The sequence below is a fragment of the Artemia franciscana genome, chromosome 8 (genome assembly GCF_032884065.1).
Source record: "Artemia franciscana chromosome 8, ASM3288406v1, whole genome shotgun sequence".
Taxonomy (NCBI): domain Eukaryota; kingdom Metazoa; phylum Arthropoda; class Branchiopoda; order Anostraca; family Artemiidae; genus Artemia; species Artemia franciscana.
The window spans coordinates 36,461,979-36,478,704 of record NC_088870.1 but is presented as its reverse complement, the minus strand read 5'-3'; the positions used below and the strand labels follow the sequence as shown (position 1 = coordinate 36,478,704).

At 36.4% G+C, this 16,726-nt stretch overlaps 1 protein-coding gene across 2 annotated transcripts in view; it reads right to left on the bottom strand.

Moving 5' to 3' along the window:
* Positions 1-16,726, bottom strand: part of LOC136030364 (cobalamin trafficking protein CblD-like) — a 57,810-nt gene that overhangs the window by 8,658 nt on the left and 32,426 nt on the right. Inside the window, exons 3-5 of one of the 2 annotated variants that reach the window (XM_065709287.1) lie at positions 13,029-13,226; positions 9,495-9,636; positions 4,443-4,579 (exon numbers count right to left, since the gene is read on the bottom strand). In XM_065709287.1, coding sequence (XP_065565359.1) covers positions 4,443-4,579; positions 9,495-9,540 — 183 coding nt within the window. In that variant the 5' untranslated portion in view covers positions 9,541-9,636; positions 13,029-13,226. The remainder of the gene's footprint in view (positions 1-4,442; positions 4,580-9,494; positions 9,637-13,028; positions 13,227-16,726) is intronic. The other variant, XM_065709286.1, reaches the window with a different exon arrangement.

The window sequence follows — 16,726 nt, the reverse complement described above, 5'->3', positions numbered from 1 at the left end:
CTTCAAACACCACATGGTAGCAAAGTGGATTGATGCTTTCCTTGAGAATGTAAGCTTCAGAGTTCGTTTTCTGCTTCCAGAAGGTTGGGACACAGGACTACAACCTGTCCCGGTAAATATATATAAATAAAACAAAAGCAGTTGAAACATTCCATCACAATCTACAGCCTGACGCTTACGGTTTACGGAGAACTGGTTTTGGCTTGAAACCTTTAACTTTAATCTTTTCAATAGCCCACAATATTTCTTCACTTGAATTCAGGCAGCCAATCCGCCCTCTACTTCGGCTTTAGTCCAAACGGTTCGGACTGAAAAAAAATACCACCATAAGTAGCCAAAGACGACATGGTGGTACTACAGCTAATTTTGTTGAACAGTTTATGTTACAAGTTTGGATGCTGGCTGAAGGGTTCAACTAAATGGCGTATTTAAACTAATAGCAACCAACTAGAAACACGTAAAGGTTACAAACAGAATATTTGTCCAAATTCATAGTGTTTGTAAAACAATCCATAGGACTTCTCATCATGGTGAATAGAATAATACTGTAAAGCACTATGCAGGGAGTTGGTGGTTTGCTGGTTCTTGAAAATATTGCAAAGGGAAATTTCATCCGTTTTACGTGGGATTAAATTCAGCTTTAGATATGAATAAGTTTAGATTTACATGTAGAGTTCAAAGATTTTATTTCACAATAGAAAGTCGTGCAATATACCCGTGCAAGATTTAGAGTTGGAAGTTTATTGAGTTGATTGGTTTCAGTCTTATAACCATCAAAAAATCATTCAATTCCTAACTGTCTATGAATATTCTGGATAACACTTAAATTGTAAGTCTCGAAGAGCTTTTCACTGCGAGAGTGGGGGTTGGATAAACCTAAGGTGGTAATAAATCTATTTATTAGATATATTCGAAGGAAAGGTAATTTTTTTTTTCAATCGGCTTAGGGGTATGAAAGATGGTTTCAGCCGCGCTGGTGGAAATAAGGAGCATATTGAAAATCTTAGACCAGTACGGGGGAGCTTGGAAAAGAAGTTTCTGTCGCAAGCATTAAGGGCGTCTACTACATCTTTTAGAAAGCCTGCAAAACATCTAATCTTGTCATTTGGATCACATAAAAATAATACGGTAAATTAAATCTGTGCTCCATCCTTTGCTTTTCTGCTTTGGTCTTGAGCCCCTGCAATTCTGCATCATGAAGGAACTTAATTACTTGTGCTTGTGGCGGGATACAGGCGTTTCTGCCTCACCCAGCATCCAGGATTCTTGTGACCTCTTTGGAGCAGGTTTCACGTACTGCTGCCCATTGCTCTGCAAACAGAAGCCACTGGGCCGACCCTCTATGTCCAAATTTCTTAAAGCTACCAATGAGATCCAGGTCAGACTTGATCAGGGTCCAGCAGTTATTCTTATGCCCTCCTTGATGCCTCTTCCACGAGTCGTAGGGCTCAACTAGAAAGATTCGACAGGGCATGGATTCTGGTGGTCTCCGCAGGACGTTATTCAGCCACTCTAAACGGCACTTTTTTAGGGTGGTAGACATGTCTCTTTTAATATTGCAGAGTTGCCGCATATTGGAGTTAGATGTACAATCTTGCCGGCGAATTCTAAGTATTTGGCGTAAGAATCCATGTTCGAAGGCAGCTAGTGCTCTCTCGTGTTGAAGCTTCAAGGACCAAGTTTCGCATCCATAGAGTAAGATGGTTCGAACCATGTCCGTATAGATTCGACATTTAGTCTGAATAGAGATTTATCGGCGGTTCCAAAGGGATTTTCGAAGGGACACGAAAGTAAACTGCGTCTTATGTATTACTTTGCTGGATGTCTAAGTCTGAAGAGCCATCAGTGCAAAGTATTGAGCCTATGTAGGTAAAGCACTCAACCCTTTTTAGCTGATTTAAGTTTACACTGACAGATATTTGGGTCGGATGATTCATGATAATGAATTTAGGTTTCTCTGCGCATACTTTAAGTCCAATGAGATTTGACCGTTCGATAATATCATCCAGCATTTTTCGAGCATGTTTAGGGTCAGAGAGGGGTTCGACATCATCAGCGTAATCCAAGTCGGTCAAGGGCAGATTTTTTCCAATTTGGGCACCATTGTGTTGTATTAGGGGTTTTCTTTTAAGTTAAATAGTGAAAGCTGCTTACGAAGGTCGTTGATTGCTTCTACGGGGCCGATCATATTCTTCCTTTGCTCAACTAAGAAAAACGTTTTGGTAGAGACCCAATGTTGTCGTTTCGCTTTGTGTTCCCTAAAAACTTACCAGCTGTCGCTGACATATTTGTCTCGAACAATCCTCATTTATCCTCAAGGCTTAATGAATTCCAATCTAGCACATCAAAGGGGTTAATCAGTTCTAAGCTGAGGGCATATTTGACAGTTTCATCCTTGAGTTTACTGCTATCAATGCGAGGTTTTGTTTTATTCTTTCTACGTACTGCAAGACGAAAGAGAATTTTTGTGATGATCAGTCTATGATCTGACCCAGATTTCGATCCACTATCTGCTCCCTTAATAGAACGTGAATCTAGAACAGAACTTCTCCACCGCTGTCGGATGAGTTCATAGTCAATTTGAGCTTTTGTAACACCATCACTGGAGTACCAAGTTATTAGGTGGCTTGGCAACAGTATTGGAAACAGTCAATTGGTTCATTAGGACATAATTGACTAGCCTTTCGCCATTTTCGCAACGTTGACCTAATCCAAAGTTACCAAGCACTTTGCTAGTGGTTTGGTCCTTAGGTACCACTCTTGCATTGAAGTCTCCAGCTACAATTAGGTAGTCTCGTGTGGCTATAGCTGAAGTCACGGTCTGTAGTTCTGTGTAAAAATCGTTTTTCGTTTCGTCTAGTGCATCACGCGTAGGAGTATAGGCTGACAGTACAGATTTGCTAGCTTGGCTACCCTTGGATCTAATCTTGGCTAGGCGGGGGAAAATTGGTTCCCATTCTAAAAGATCATTTCTGGCTCTTTGGCTTAGTAGAAATCCTGCACCGTGGAGTCCTAAGTTGTTCTCTACTCCTGAATAGAAGAGACAGAACTGTTGGAGTGAATCAGGGGCAGAAACAACTTTTGCACTAAAGCCACATTTTGACAGGCAGAGTATATCGATTTTATGTCTTTCCGTTTCATGCGCGAGGAGGACTTCAGTAGTTTCATCTTTGGTAGATCGCACATACCAGCAGTCGATGTTTAGTTTTAATTTAGTTTGCCGAATAGTGGTACAAGGTATATCTATAGTTATGGCTCGCTTTTTTTCAACTTCAGCACCATACTCGAAGTCGCGTCGCCTGCCGGGAACGCCGTAGCATGATGGACTAGGTTACTTCCCTACACCCGCGCCCATATGGGGGCCACGTCGCATACCGGGGACGCCGTACCCATATTCAAATTTTTACGAGATCTGAGGTCCAAAAATGTTTCATGGGGGTCTATTTCACCTCAAGGACCTCAATCTTGCGGGTCACCTGGAGCACTTTTGCCACCATCTCGCTCCGCGTGGAGCTAAAGTCATATATTCTTGTTTCAGAAAGGCAGAGTACATCGGTTATGTATCTTTTTCTTTCGTGCGCGAGGAGGACTTCAGTAGTTTCATTTTTGGCAGATTGCACATTCTAGCAGTCGATGTTTAGTTTTAATTTAGTTTGCCTAATAGTGTTACAGGGTTTATCTATAGTTATGGCTCGCTTATTTTTCAACTTCGGCGCCATACTTGAAGTCGAGTCGCCTGCTCGCGACAAAAAATATTCAAATTTTTACAAGGTATGAAATCCATAGATGTTTCATGGGGATCTATTTCACCACAAGGACCCCAATCTTTCGAGTCACCCGGAGCGCGTTTGCCACCATCTCGCTCGGCGTGGAGCTAAATGGTGTTTACACCACTTCGTCACTTTGAGGTGCGCTGACGGGTTTCCACTGCTGTCTAGGGACGGATTTTAGAGCCTCATTAGCTACAATCACACCACAGCCGTGAGAATGGTAGCCTTAACTATGATCCTTTAATCCCAACCTAGGAACTGCAGAAGCTTCGGGAAGGGAACATCTGCCAAAGGACCAAATATTATCATTGGGATTTCAAAAATAGTAATGCAAAACTAAAACAAGATGCCGCATCAGTTTGAAACAAACAAAAAATACTTATTTTCTTTTTGGCCCTCGAATATAATTCAAGGTACAAAATCTTTGACGTCATTTTCTGTATACAGTATTTTCTTTACTTCTGCATCTATTTTAAGTTTTCTTTTCCTTTTTTTTAATCAAACAAACAAAAATTTCTGATGACTTATTGAAAAAAAAATTATTTCCTGTCCTAATTCCCTGCAGACAACTGACATAAAACAGCGGACTTTCACATATGCACTTTCATCACATCTTCAACATAATGTGGAGCCTTTTTTATATTTACGTCTAAAATAAGGTGTATGACTTACATATTCTGTTAGTTTTTCTCTTTCCTCTTCAGTATCTTCACTCCAACTGGACATATCATGTATGGTCTTTTGAGTAAACGTTAATACGGAAAGATTGCTTTTAGCTACATTCACAGCCGGAAATAAGGTAGCAAAATCTACAAGTAAGAAAAGAATACATAAGTACGGAGCTTGCTGAGAGATAGCAAAAGATTGCTTAGGGATGCTAAAAACGAAACATAGCCAATAGACGCGTCACAAATGCTGCATGGTTTCCACTAAAGTTCGTATTTAAGAGCTTTCTAAGTTATGAATCCTAGTCTACTCACTATTTTAGACTTATTATAGAGCAATATGTCTATCAATAAAACCCAGCTAGCTATAGTGCTTTACTGAATAGCGGAAAAGATACTAATCCAAAAAGTGTAAGAAGCAGGGTATACAAAATACCTTGTTCTTGTGGAAAATTTTATGTGGGAAGAACTGCCAAAATTTCAGAAATGGATTATGTCAACATAAAAATACAACAGATTGTTCTTTAAAATATAATTAAAAAACAAAAACTCTTGAATCAGCAGTGGCAGAGCATTGTTTGATCTTCCGCACCCTAGTATGCTATTTGATCAGATGAAGATGATTGATACTTCTGATGAAGTTCCGGAAAGATTCCGAGAAATAACGGAAATTAAGAATACTATGGGTTATAAGTATCAATGGAGATGAAGGGGAATATAGATTAAAATCTAATTTACAATAGCTTAACTAAGAGACAGGTATGAAATGCTTTCTTGAATTTACATATTTTCTGAGAATTGGTAGAGGGCGTTAGTTAATTATTTTCTAAGAGCCAGCCCTGAAATTTGTCACCTATCACTTTCCCATACTTTTTGGCCAAAAAGAAGCCAGATTAGTTAAAAAAATCAATTAAAAAACTGCACTCTACTCTTTACTTATCGGCTTTGGCCTCGGGCCTATGCGAATAATGCATCATGAAGGAACATCTGCCAAAGAACCAAATATTATCATTGAAATAACAAAAATAATAAGGCAAATACAAAGAGATGTCTCATCAGTTTGAAACAAACAAAAAATAGTTATTTTCCTTTTGGTCCTCGAATATAATTCTGCCCGGCAAAACGAATATAATTCTGTTCCGCATTGAAATAGAGAGGATAACTTTGTAGAAGAGAAGAAAAAGACGAGAAGATAAAATGACAGACAATTTGGCGGAAAAATCCCCCTCCCCACGGAAATATCCGCTGGACAATACAATACTGCTGAAAATTGATCCCGGACAATTACTATTAACATGTCCATGCTTAAAATAAGCATAATTCCATTTTTCAAGTTTGCGTACTATTGGCCTGAGGCAATCCTTACAGTTCATTACCACAAACTGTTTAAAACTAATACAAATGACAAATACCTAGGTCATTTTTTGCAAATTTGTCATTCTTGACAAATACAGATTTGTCATTTGTATTTGTCATTTCTTGGCAAAATATGGTTTTATCAAAGTTGCTATAGATTGAAAACTTTGAGATAAACCATCGATTTAAAGGATCAAAATTTAACCTAAATATTAACCTTAAAATTAAACAAAAAGCCAAATATTTAACCAAACATTAAAAATGTTACTGGATATGTAAATACTAAATATTTACCAAACAAGAACCCTTTTCGACATACATTGTCGATTCAATAGTTCCAGTTTATTACTAAATTTCCCAAAAAATAATATAATTGGAAAAGAATAAAAGAAAAAAAGAAAACATAATTTTCTTTGTTTTTCAGAGTTTCATCGTCACCATTCCATGTTAATAACATAACACTTTCACCATCAATGAATGACTGGACCAATAATTCTGTCAACCAAAAAGTAAAATATACAAAATATAAAATCCGACATTCAAAACTGAATCTTTATATTAGACTTTTTGAATCTGATGTAGGCCTGCATATATTCATATCACCATTGAGTGAAAATAATATTGAAATCCTCGGCGACTTTCCCCAAGTTTATTAAAACAAGAAAAACAGAAAACACAGAGAAAAAGAAAACATTACAGATACTACGGATTTTAATTAACAACTCTATACCCAGAGACCTCAACGAGGTTTGTTTTAGGGTTAATTCTCGATATAATCTTACTTTTAAACATTAAATATGCATAACTTTACTAAGGAAATTAGTAATAATTAACAACTTAAATACACACAAAAATAGTCATTTTCATTTTTGTACATCTACAAAATATGACTGGAGGGTAATCCTTTTACCCATGCATACTAAAACAAAGTCCTTTCACTAGAAACACAAACTCAGACAATTCCTTAATATGTTTAATATCTTCAGGCACATCTAACCAACATTTAAGTCAAAAGTGCCTGAAAGAAAAGGTAGATCGTATGGACATGGGAAAAGGTGTTCGGACATTCTGAGCTGTTCTAGTTGAGTAATAATGGACCTGGTTTCCCAGCTGAAAAATAACATTAAAAGAAGAAAATTAAATAACCTGTAATGACCTGTGTCCATTTATAACCTTAGTTATTTTCTACAGATAATCTTACTTTAACCTTTTAAATTCATATTTTAAAAATAAATAACCTGGTTTACCTGTATTTTATCATAACTGTTTGAACTTAAAGCATATGTTATTTTTTGAAATAAATATACTACTTGATTTAGCTAGATTTCATTATAAAACCAAACCAACTGCAGTATCAATGCCGTTGCTTTATTGCATCATGATATACCAGAGAGACAACCTAATTTGTCACACGTTTGCTTGTTTTGCAGAAAATTTATAAGCTTTTATCGGATAAATCAGTCACCGTAGGAAGCATAGGAATAGAAAGTAGTTGGTATTTGCCACTACTTACTAGTAACAATTTTGACCCCCCCCCCCAAAAAAAAAATCCGATTCATATAGAATTAACAAAACTTATGTAAACAACGGTCTTTTGCGTCTTGTATAGTTTTTGACAACCTAATTTGTCATACTTTTGTTTGTTTCACAAAAAATTTAAAAGCTTTTATCGGATACAGATCTTAGCTTTATTGCATCATGATATACCAGAGAGACAACCACACTTTTGTTTGTTTCGTCACTATTGCATGGTGAATATTATCATATTGGACGATATGAAGATGTAAGTTTTTTTGTATCATTTCCTTCCTTTAAATGTCTAGTTTAATTTAGTTTGTTTGTTGTTTTTTATTCCGGTTGATAAAGGCTTCCGGATGTAAAGCCGAAATATTCGAGATTTGTTTATTTCTAGTTGTTTTGTCCACTGATGCTTGAAAACATTACACCCGTTGTTCTATATTTGCATTTACATATTTTTGTAAATGGAAAGACACAGTCTACTTAATTATTTAGGTGTAATAAAAAAGAAAAGACCGGAAACAATGGACAGGCTACAGGAAAGACCAATGCAGCTCTACGAGCAAGAGTCAATATTACGAAAACCACCCATTGTTTACAGGAAGAATTTATAGTAGAAAAAAAGGCGGGCGTGTTTGATCTTGGCAGTCTGATTGGCTTGAAATTTTAGGGATCGTTTCCTGGCCAATAAGACTCGAATATGGGCCAAAAGCCCTTTGGTGTTTGATAAAAAAAACCCACAAGTCCTTGGGCCAATGAAGCCTTAATGTAGATTGGTTTGAGGGCACGAACCCAAAAGAATAGGCTCCAAAAATGGACATAACATGTTTTCATCATCTGGAAAATTATATTTTTACGTTATTGAGACTGAAATATCCAATAAAAACTCGATAAAACAATTGCATTGTATTAAAAATGGGTCATAAAACTTTTCCTGCACAGTTTCAAACTTGTAACAGAGTCACCCGGCCAAAACGACCCTAATTCACACATAGACACACACACACACACACAGGCATTTCCTTGAAAGGTTTTCCATTGATTTTTTAGGGATGGTTTTAGTAGCATGAGAGAAAGTATATTTGACTATCATGTTATGTTGATGCAATAAAGATTTGCCAGCAAAAATATATATTTCTACTGGAAAAAGACTTCAATACATTTACATTCCTCTCTGACTAAGCATTTAAGAAAATTTGCAATTAATGATCGGTATTTACCATGTATCAGCTAGTATGATATCCATAGCAATTCACTGTTATCTAGCAGCATAACATCAATAAAAACGCTTAAATTAAATTTCTCCCGATGAAAGGTGCAGACTACTTTCCATATAATTTCGGATGCAGATACCCTACCGATATAACCAAGATATACAGTAATAAGGTATTTGTTTGTATTCTGCTTCACCTGGACAGTATCTGTGCAACTTTGCTGCTCAATCGACTGAATAATATACTGTACGAAATAAGTTCTTTTAGTGAAAATAAACTATAGCTTTACCGTTCTCCCATTTACACACATACCTACTCTCCTCTGCCTCCTAGGCCCTAATTTTGCGTAGCTGAAACAGTTTTAGAAGCACTATTTGATATGTTAGACACACTGAGTGCCATTACTTTACTTACTTCTTCTTTATATTGACGCTCAAATTCCAAAAACTGTATGGGGCGTAACCACACTTCTTCCCAATTTCAAATTATGATTTAAAACACTATTGTGTAAATTCGAAGGTTCTGAATATCTCATTCTCTATCACTAAAGTAAAATCGAGAACAGATTTAAAACAGGTAGAAAAAAAAACAGAAACAAGACAAAATAGCTATTATAAAAACAAAAACAGAACAGGTAAATAAAAAACAGGCCAACAGAACAGAGAAAGGTACTTTGAAAACAGAACAGAAACCAGAAACAGTGCCTATGCTTAAACCGGAAACAGCTAAAGAAATTACAGCTTACTAATTTTTGTGGCAAGGATCAGAGCGTCTAAAATTAGCAACTAGTTTGAAATTAAGGATTCTGCTGACAAAACAAACAAATAGCAACGAGATAGGTCTAAAGAATCTCTGTCCAAACTTCAGTCATGATATCCGGACTGATAAACAAACCTCTGCCCATAAAATACAGGTAGATTTCATGAGCATGTTCATAAGTTTGCTAATTTTTGCTGGGGCATAACAACTACCTTTTTTGAGCAGCTCTGGGCATTCCTGCAACTTGACTTCCAGCATCTCCCCTGGTTTTGATCGAGCTTTCAGTTCTTCTTCATACAGCTCTTCAAGGCTCTCCGTATCTTCAAAATCACGTCGGAGTTCTTGATCCAATATCTTAAAAGAAATAAGGGATAATAAACAAATTTTCTTGCAAATTGAGTTATACATATCTAATTAGCGGTGTTCTAAACCGGTCTTAAAGCTGACATGGTTTCAAAGACCTTGATTAGTTGTCACAAAAAACATAAACTTTAAAAGGTAGTTTTTCAAGGGTCAATTAGAACAAGTTTATTAGAATTTTAAAGGCAATTTTGGTAATGACTTATGACTAATTAATAATTTCTTGTCAAAGCCGGAAGGTTGATCTTCAAACAGGAGCAATGTCCTTTTCCATCAGTATTTCAGCAAAAAATAATATCAGAAAATAAAAAAATAAAAAAATTCGTAGAGAAGTGGGAGGGGAAAGGAAAAATTTTGAATAGTTTTTTTTGGGCCAGAAAACAGTTACAGTTTTTTCTTAACAATAAGTGTTTGTTAGACTGCAGCCCATGTTGGTATAAAATGTTACGAGCACTTGTTATGGCAAGACATCTACGGGGTATTTTCTTTCCCTTATTATCGCTATTTATATATTTTTTTTCATTTTATTTTTTGCCCAGGATTATGGTAAAAACTATCCACAGAAAAATACTTAACCATGTCTCGTTTTACACATGGAGGTTGCATCTCAAAATTTCGTAGCAAGTTTTATATTTATCAAACAGTTCGTGGTAACGAACTGTAGTAATGAGCGACCCGGCTCAATAGTAACCAAAACTCTAAAAAATGGAATTTTGATACCAATAGCTATATCAAAAGAATCGCATTTTAATGCTGGTTTTAAATATATAAGTTTCATCAAGTTTAGTCTTACCCATCAAAAGTTACGAGCCTGAGAAAATTTGCGTTATTTTAGAAAATAGGGGGAAACACCCCCTAAAAATCATAGAATCTTAACGAAAATCACACCATCAGATTCAGCGTATCAGAGAACCCTATTGTAGAAGTTTTGAGCTCCTATCTACAAAAATGTGGAATTTTGCATTTTTTGCCAGAAGGCAGATCACGGATGCGTGTTTATTTGTTTTTTTTTTTTTTTTTTTTTTTTTTTTTTTCCCAGGGGTGATCGTATCGACCCAGTTGTCCTAGAATGTTGCAAGAGGGCTCATTCTAACGGAAATGAGAAGTTCTAGTGCCCTTTTTAAGTGACCAAAAAAATTGGAGGGCACCTAGGCCCCCTCCCACGCTAATTATTTTCCCAAAGTCAACGGATCAAAATTCTGAGATAGCCATTTTATTCAGCGTAGTCAAAAAACCTTATAACTATGTCTTTGGGGACGACTTACTCCCCCACAGTCCCCGTGGGAGGGGCAACAAGTTACAAACTTTGACCTGTGCTTACATATAGTAATGGTTATTGGGAAGTATACAGGCGTTTTCAGGAGGATTTTTTTGGTTGGGGGGAGGGGTTGAGAAGAGGGGGATATGCTGGGGGAACTTTCCATCGAGAATTTGTCATGGGAAAAGAAAACTTCCATGAAGGGAGAGCAGGATGTACTAGCATTATTTAAAAAAAAAATTAAAAAATAAATGTGAAAAAGCTTTTTCAGCTGGAAGTAAGGAACAGCAATAAAACTAAAAACAAACAGAAATTATTACCCATATAAGGGGCTCACCTCCTTATGATACCTAGCTCTTTACGCTAAAGTATTTCTAGTAATTTCAACTATTTATTCTACGGCTTTTGTGATTCAGGGGTCATTCTTAATGAATTGGGATAAAATTTAAGCTTTAGTGTAAAGAGCGAGGTACTGACGATGGGGCGAATCCCCTCATATATGTAATAAAAACATGAGAATACAAAAGTTCTTTACGTAAGCTAATTTATAAGTTACGTAAATCTTTTACCAATAAAAAGATTCGTAAAAAATTAAAAGTTCTAGTTGCCTTTTTAATTAACCAAAAAATCGGAGGGCAACTAGGCTTCGCCCCCGCTCTTTTTTTCTCAAAATCATTCGATCAAAATTATGAGAAAGCCATTTAGCCCCCCCCCCAAAAAAAAATACGCAAATTTCGTTTTGATTATTCCTCTGTGGAGAGCCAAAATCAAAACATGCATTGATTCAAAAACGTTCAGAAATTAAATAAAAAAAGAGTTTTTTTAACTGAAAGTAAGGAGCGACATTAAAACTTAAAACGCACAGAAATTACTTCGTATATGAAAGAGGCTGCTTCCTCATCAACGCCCCGCTCTTTACGCTAAAGTTTTTTACTGTTTTAAAAAGAAGAATTGAGAGAAAGAGTCAAACTTTAGCGTAAAGAGCGGGGCGTTGATGAGGAAGCAGCCTCTTTCATATACGAAGTAATTTCTGTGCGTTTTAAGTTTTAATGTCGCTCCTTACTTTCAGTTAAAAAAACTCGTTTTTTTATTTAATACAAATCAAGGAGCAACTATTTTTTTTGTCCACGCTCATCTTTTCTCCGAGTGACAATAAACTGTTAGTAAAGATTAGATTGAAGCCAGCAGTGTGAAATTAAATTTCACATCACTAAAACTCAGGTTATTATACAACTGGATCTGTTTTGCCCAATTAGTCCTAAAAAATAAAGAACTTTGATAACCTATTTCCTACTCTATCAGTCGACTGTTTTAAGCGCCATTAAATAACTTTTATGCTTAAATTTGTATTTAGAAAGATCGTAGCAATGATTAATACAAAAATTTAGATGATTTAAGTGCTACCATTATGGTCTATCACTATTATGGTCTGTTTGCCTAAAAAAATAACAATAAGTTACAAGGAGTCAAGAGCAGCAGACATTTATTATCTTTTTTTATTTTTTTTTCGCAGGGACCCATAAATAAGCTTCGCAGTTGAAAGTCGTATTTTCAACCAAAAGATTTACTTTTAAAACTTTTTTTTAAATTTTCACATCTCAATGTTACAGTGAATTTAATCCCTCCTCCCCCGAAAAAAGTTGGTGACTCATGAGGAGCCGATACTCTTGTTTTCAAGGAACGATTTTTACGAGTCTTTGAATAGTTTTCATATTTTGGAAATAACCCATAAATACTTTCCTTTCAATGAAACTAAAATAATCATACATAATGTCACACTTATGGTTAGTATTACCATAAAAAAAGAGAAATCAATGAAAATTATGAGTTAAAGACCCGAAAGATTTTTTTTCAGAACCAGTAACTAATTTCCATATTTTAAAGCTATATTTTGAAAAGATTCTTCCAATTATTTAATTTCAAACTATAGTATCATATATCACTGTTATGGTCAATATAACTTAAAAAAACTCGACAAGTGAACGAGTCGCTATACGTTTTATAAATCTTACCAATTATTTATCGCTATTACTTCATTTTTTTTTGGAAATCATTCAATATTACTATTTTCCAATACGTTTTTCATACTATATATTACTATTTCTTGATAAAAGACGACAACACTTACAGCTACTTGTCTGTCGTAGTTTGTTTCTCCAGTGAGAACATCACAATGTTTCGTTGACTTCTGGTTCTTCTGCAATGGCAACTGTTGCTGAAGACGGAATGAGAAACCAATATTTTCCTGGCAATGGCAAGCGCGAATCCGTAGGCCCAAAAAGTATATGTTTTACATCCAAATGGTGTATTGTTGGCTCTAAAATACCTTGAATAATTATTAATCAATATAACAAAAAGTTTACCTAAATTGGAAATAGCTCATCATATAGCACCGCCTCAGCTTCCCTCAAAAAGAAAGAGAGCAAAGGAACAAAAAATAAACCTTTCCTGGCATTAATAGGCAGCGCAATAGCGCTGCCTAAGCAAAGAGCGATGCGGGTACAATATTTTTTTTAGGCCAGGAAGCTTCGTATAGAAGGAGTTGTCGTTGAAACTTTGAAAGGGGCTCATTCGATTGGTAGTTGGAAGCCCTTTTAAAGAGTCAAAAGTGATTGAAGGGCAACTAGCCCCCCCCCCCCACGGCCATAATTTTTAAAAACACATCCAATCAAAATTTACAGACAGCGATATTGCTCACATCTTTGGGCATGACAGCCCCCCCCCGTACAAATCACAGGACAAGAGCTGTAAGTTACACTAGTTGCCCATTAATATCTCATCAGGTTTTTATGGAAGGAGCAGCCGTATGAACATCGGAAGGGGCTCATTCAATTAGAAATCAGAAGTTCGAAAACCCTTTTAAAGAGTCAAAAGTGATCAGAGGGTAAATAGACCCCCCCCCCCCCACCACGGCCTCTTTTGCTCAAATGCCTTCGATAGAACAAAGCCTTCGGAGTTGAAACAACATCCCAAACCAGGGGGCAATGGTTGTAGGTTATGACCGGGGGGAGTATAAGGCTCTTATGAAAGGGATGGTCGTATAAGCGTTTGAGGAGGTTCATTTGATCGGAAACTGAAAGTTCTAGTTTCTCTTTTAAGAATGAAAAGTGATGAATGGGCAAATATGTCCCCCTCCCGACACTCTCTTTTCCTCAGACCAATCTGATCATTTAGTTCAAAATATTCCAAAGAATATATAACAATACCTCCAGGCTGGCAAAATCTCCCAGAGCCCAGGGGCGAAGGCTGTAAGTTATGCCCTGAAGGGATATAAGGTTTTAATAGAATGGGTGGTCGTATAAACTTCAGATGGGGCCCATTTGATTGGAAATTGGATGTTCATTGTTTAGAGATACTTTATGTTACTGAGAAAGGTGAGCATGTTTGACCTTTACTTTCCAAAAAGACGATGGACATTCAGTGCATACGGGTTGTCAAAAAGGCGTAACTCAGAAATGACTGAGTATATTAATTTCGAACTTTCAGAAAATGAATAGGAAGATGATCAATTGACCAAAAAGGCAGCATTTCCACGCTAATACTACTACTACTACCACAAACAACTAACCACAGCAACAAGCCACCTGAGACCAACACAGATACGCACGTTCCCCCTCCAGCGCAATCTATTCCAAGCCTCCCTCTTTACACCCTCCTAGGAAGTTTCCATTTCCTTTAAATCTTTGTTTATGACATCATCCCACCCCAACCGTGGACGACCTGATTTCTGTTAAGCGTTAGACAGCTGGCCGAAAAGGACAATCTTTGGCAATCTGTCACCCTTCATCCACAGAACGTGCCCTAGCCATCTCAACCTTTGTCTCATTATAGCCATAGAAAGTGAGATTGAACCACATTTTCCGTACAGCCCACTGTTTGAAATACGATCAGTCAGCTTAGAACCCAGAAGAATTCATAGGCAATTTCTATGGAAAAAATCTGGCAGATCTTCGTCCGCTTTTCGGAGAACCCAAGCTTCCGAGCCATATTTGACCACTGTCATAATTATAGCTTCTAAAACTCTAATCTTGGTTTGCAGACTTATCTTTTTATTCTTCCATTTTTTTTTTACGGCGAAAAAACATTTTTAGCCTTGGCTATTCTACTTTTAACATCTTCACTACTCCCAACGTCTTTACTAATAATATTACCAAGGTAAGTAAAACTGTAAACATGATCAATCTTTTTGTTACCCAACATCAACTTTTCATCTTCAGTTATTCCAAGCCTTAGTGACTTAGTCTTCTTAACATTTATTTCAAACCTATTCTAGCACTATGAATTTGCAAAACCTCTAAAAGTTAAATCATTTTGCTAACAATTTCATCTAGGATGCTTAAATCATCAGCATAATCTAAGTCCAGAAGCGTTATTCCTCTCCATTTGATTCCGTGGTCTCCCATTGCTTTTCCTGAGCTCCTTAAGACAAAGTCAATAAAAATTATCCATATAAAGGGGGATAGAACATAGCCCTACTTAACTCCCGATTTAATACAAAACCAGCTGCCAACCTTATTTCCTACCTTAACCACAACAGCATTATTCTCGTACATAGCACTAATCACTTAATGTGTTTGTCTGGTGTACCACACAAGACCTTTGCTAAAGCTCTTCTATTAAAAGAATCGAACGCTTGCCCATAATCTATAAAACTGAGGATCAAAGTTGTTTGAAAACTAAGGCACTTCTCAATTACTAACCTAAGAGGGAAAATTTGGTCGACACATCTTCTACCTTTTCTAAAACAGCATTGTTATTTTCTTAAAACTTCGTCTACAGCGACACTCATTCTAAAAAGTATCATATTACTTAGTAATTTGCTACCCACAGAGACCAGACTATTTCTTCATCACAAAATAAATCTTCCTTCACATCCAAGGTATCACAAATTTTTTCAATTTCCTCTATGTCTTTTCCTGCAGTTCTATCTCGACTTAGCATAATGTGCTGCCCATCTCTCTTTAACTCTTTTCTTATCAATAATTGTGCCCCCATTCCTATCTTTAACTGGGACAAGTCCAGACTAACTACTCCCTTTTAATGTATTAACATACCAGTAAAATATTCTATTATTATGCCGTCCAGCTGCATCTTCCAGAAGCTCGGCAATTTTATCCAAAGCCCTCACTTCATACCTCCTCAGTTCATATTTTAGTACTTTATACATTTACTATATTGACAAAATCACATTTCACAAAATGAAACACGCAAACGAAGAAAAAAGAGAAAGATTTTGCATTCGCTTATTTCTGAGAGATTTTAATGAAAATGCCCCGTTTCTTTGAGCCAAGACTATGCATATTCACGCTACTGTGGCAATGTGGCTAGCCCACCGTAGCAAGCTATTCCAGGAGGGATAGGTTGTTATTAGAGGTAGATTTAAGCCCTATTAAGAGATATTTCTGGGAGATATTAATGAAAATGCCTCGTTTGTATTGCTCTATTGGACGCGCTCGCCTGTTACATTCCCTTAATTTAAATCTTAATACTAGAAAAATTACATTAAAAAATGAGACAAGCAAACAAACAAAAAAGAGACAGATTTTTGCATCGGTTATTTTCGAAAGGTTTTAATGAAAATCAGACTCTTGTTTTAATGCTCTATTGGATATGCCTGCCTGTTACATTTGATTAATTTAAATCTTGATACTAGAAAAATCGCATTAAAAAAAAAAAAAACGAAAAATGCAAACGAAGAAAAAAGAGAGATCCTTGCGTTCGGTTATTCCCGAAATGTCTAATGAAAATGGTACGTTTCTTTGAGCAAAGACACAGCATATTCACACGCACCGTGGCAATATGTGTCTAAACCTTCCTAACAAGCCA